At 38.2% G+C, this 1,876-nt stretch overlaps 1 protein-coding gene across 1 annotated transcript; it reads left to right on the plus strand.

Annotated features, from left to right (window-relative positions):
* Positions 1-593: 593 nt before the first annotated feature.
* Positions 594-1,544, plus strand: LOC144238510 (olfactory receptor 5AP2-like). Its single transcript, XM_077772311.1, has one exon. It carries the CDS (start codon positions 594-596, stop codon positions 1,542-1,544), a length of 951 nt encoding a protein of 316 aa, XP_077628437.1.
* The last annotated feature ends 332 nt before the right edge of the window (positions 1,545-1,876 follow it).

The raw sequence follows: 1,876 nt of genomic DNA on the forward strand, positions 1-1,876 counted from the left end.
TCCATTGATGGATGAATGGATAAAAAAGATGTGGTATATATACAATGAAATATTACTTGGCAATCAAAATGAATGAAATCTTGCCATTTGCAACTACGTGGACGGAAGGAGGATATTATGTTGAGGGAAATATCAGTCAGTCAGAGAAAGGCAAATATCATATGACTTCACTCATATGAGAACTTTGAGATACAAAACAGGTGGACATTAGGGAAGGGAAGCAAAAATAATATTAAAAAAACGGGGAGCGGGACAAAACATAAGAGACTCAAATATGGAAAACAAACAGAGGGCTACTGGAGGGGTTGTTGGAGGAGGGGATGAGCGAAATGGGTAAGGGGCATTAAGGAATCTACTCCTGAAATAATGGTTGCACTATATGCTAACTAACTTGGATATAAATTAAAAAATTAAATTTAGAAAAAGAAATGAAGAGGTGTAACATACATGCCCTCAGAGCATTTTACAACTAATCTTAGTTATAGCAGAGAATGAACTATTTTATTTTCCTGGTAATTTTTTTCTTTGTACAATTTATTTTCATGGTTTCTTTCTTATCCTAGCAAACGAATCATCCATTCTAAGACAAAGATATGCACAACCATACAACAGTGACTGAATTTATTCTCGTGGGATTCAGGGATCATTCAGAACTACAGTGTCTTCTTTTTATGGCGTTTTTATTTATCTATATGATCACTGTGTTTGGAAATCTTGGCATGATCCTATTAATCAAGATTGACTCACATCTCCACACTCCAATGTACTTTTTCCTCAGTAACTTGTCCTTTGTTGACTTCTGTTATTCTTCTGTCGTTGCCCCTAATATGCTAGTGAATTTCTGGGTGGAGAACCCAGTCATTTCCTTTAGTGGATGTGCCACTCAATTCTTCTTTTTTGGTTCCTTTGCTGGAATTGAGGGCTTTCTGTTGGCTGTGATGGCCTATGACCGTTATGTGGCCATCTGTAAGCCTCTTCTTTACACAGTCACCATGTCCCTGCGTCTTAATGTCCTTCTGGTATTGGCCACATATCTTGCAGGCTTTCTGAATGCTGCCATTCACACGGGCTTCACCTTTCAACTGTCTTTCTGTCATTCAAATGTCATCAACCACTTTTTCTGTGACACTCCCCCCCTCCTGAAACTCTCTTGTTCTGATACACGCATCAATGAAGTTGTCATTTTTGCTTTTGCTAGTTTTAATGAACTGAGCTGCCTCCTGATTATCCTCATTTCTTATCTGTACATCCTCATTGCCATCTTGAAGATCCATTCTGCTGAAGGGAGGCACAAAGCTTTCTCCACCTGTGCTTCCCACCTGATGACAATCACCATTTTCTTTGGCACGATTCTATTCATGTATCTGCGCCCCAGCTCCAGCTACTCAATGAACCAAGACAAAGTGGTATCTGTATTTTACACAGTGGTCATCCCCATGTTAAATCCTCTCATCTATAGTCTGAGAAATAAAAAGGTTAAAGCTTCCTTAGGTAAAATATTTAAAACAACCTATTCTTCTGTCCTTAGAATCAACAAAGCATGATATTTTAGAACTTCGAAGAAATGTAGAAATGACTAAATCCACCTCCATTCACCCTGGCTCCATTTCATTCATTCTGTCATGAGTTTTGTTGTTGTTGTCTTTGATAGTGGAGTTGAACAAAATGTCTCGACCTCCTGGGGAATATGGTTAAACCTCTATATGAACCCCACCAACTCCACAGAGCCTTTATGCTTGAAAATAGTCACCTATCACAATTCAACTCCTTGTTCAAAGACATAAAACTCACTATAAAAGTAAATGAGATAAAGAAAGACTGAATAGCAGAAGGAATGACTATATTTTTTCCCTACCTGATAGCCCCATGATTGAAT

Source organism: Crocuta crocuta, unplaced genomic scaffold (genome assembly GCF_008692635.1).
Source record: "Crocuta crocuta isolate KB4526 unplaced genomic scaffold, BGI_CrCroc_1.0 scaffold405, whole genome shotgun sequence".
NCBI lineage: Eukaryota > Metazoa > Chordata > Mammalia > Carnivora > Hyaenidae > Crocuta > Crocuta crocuta.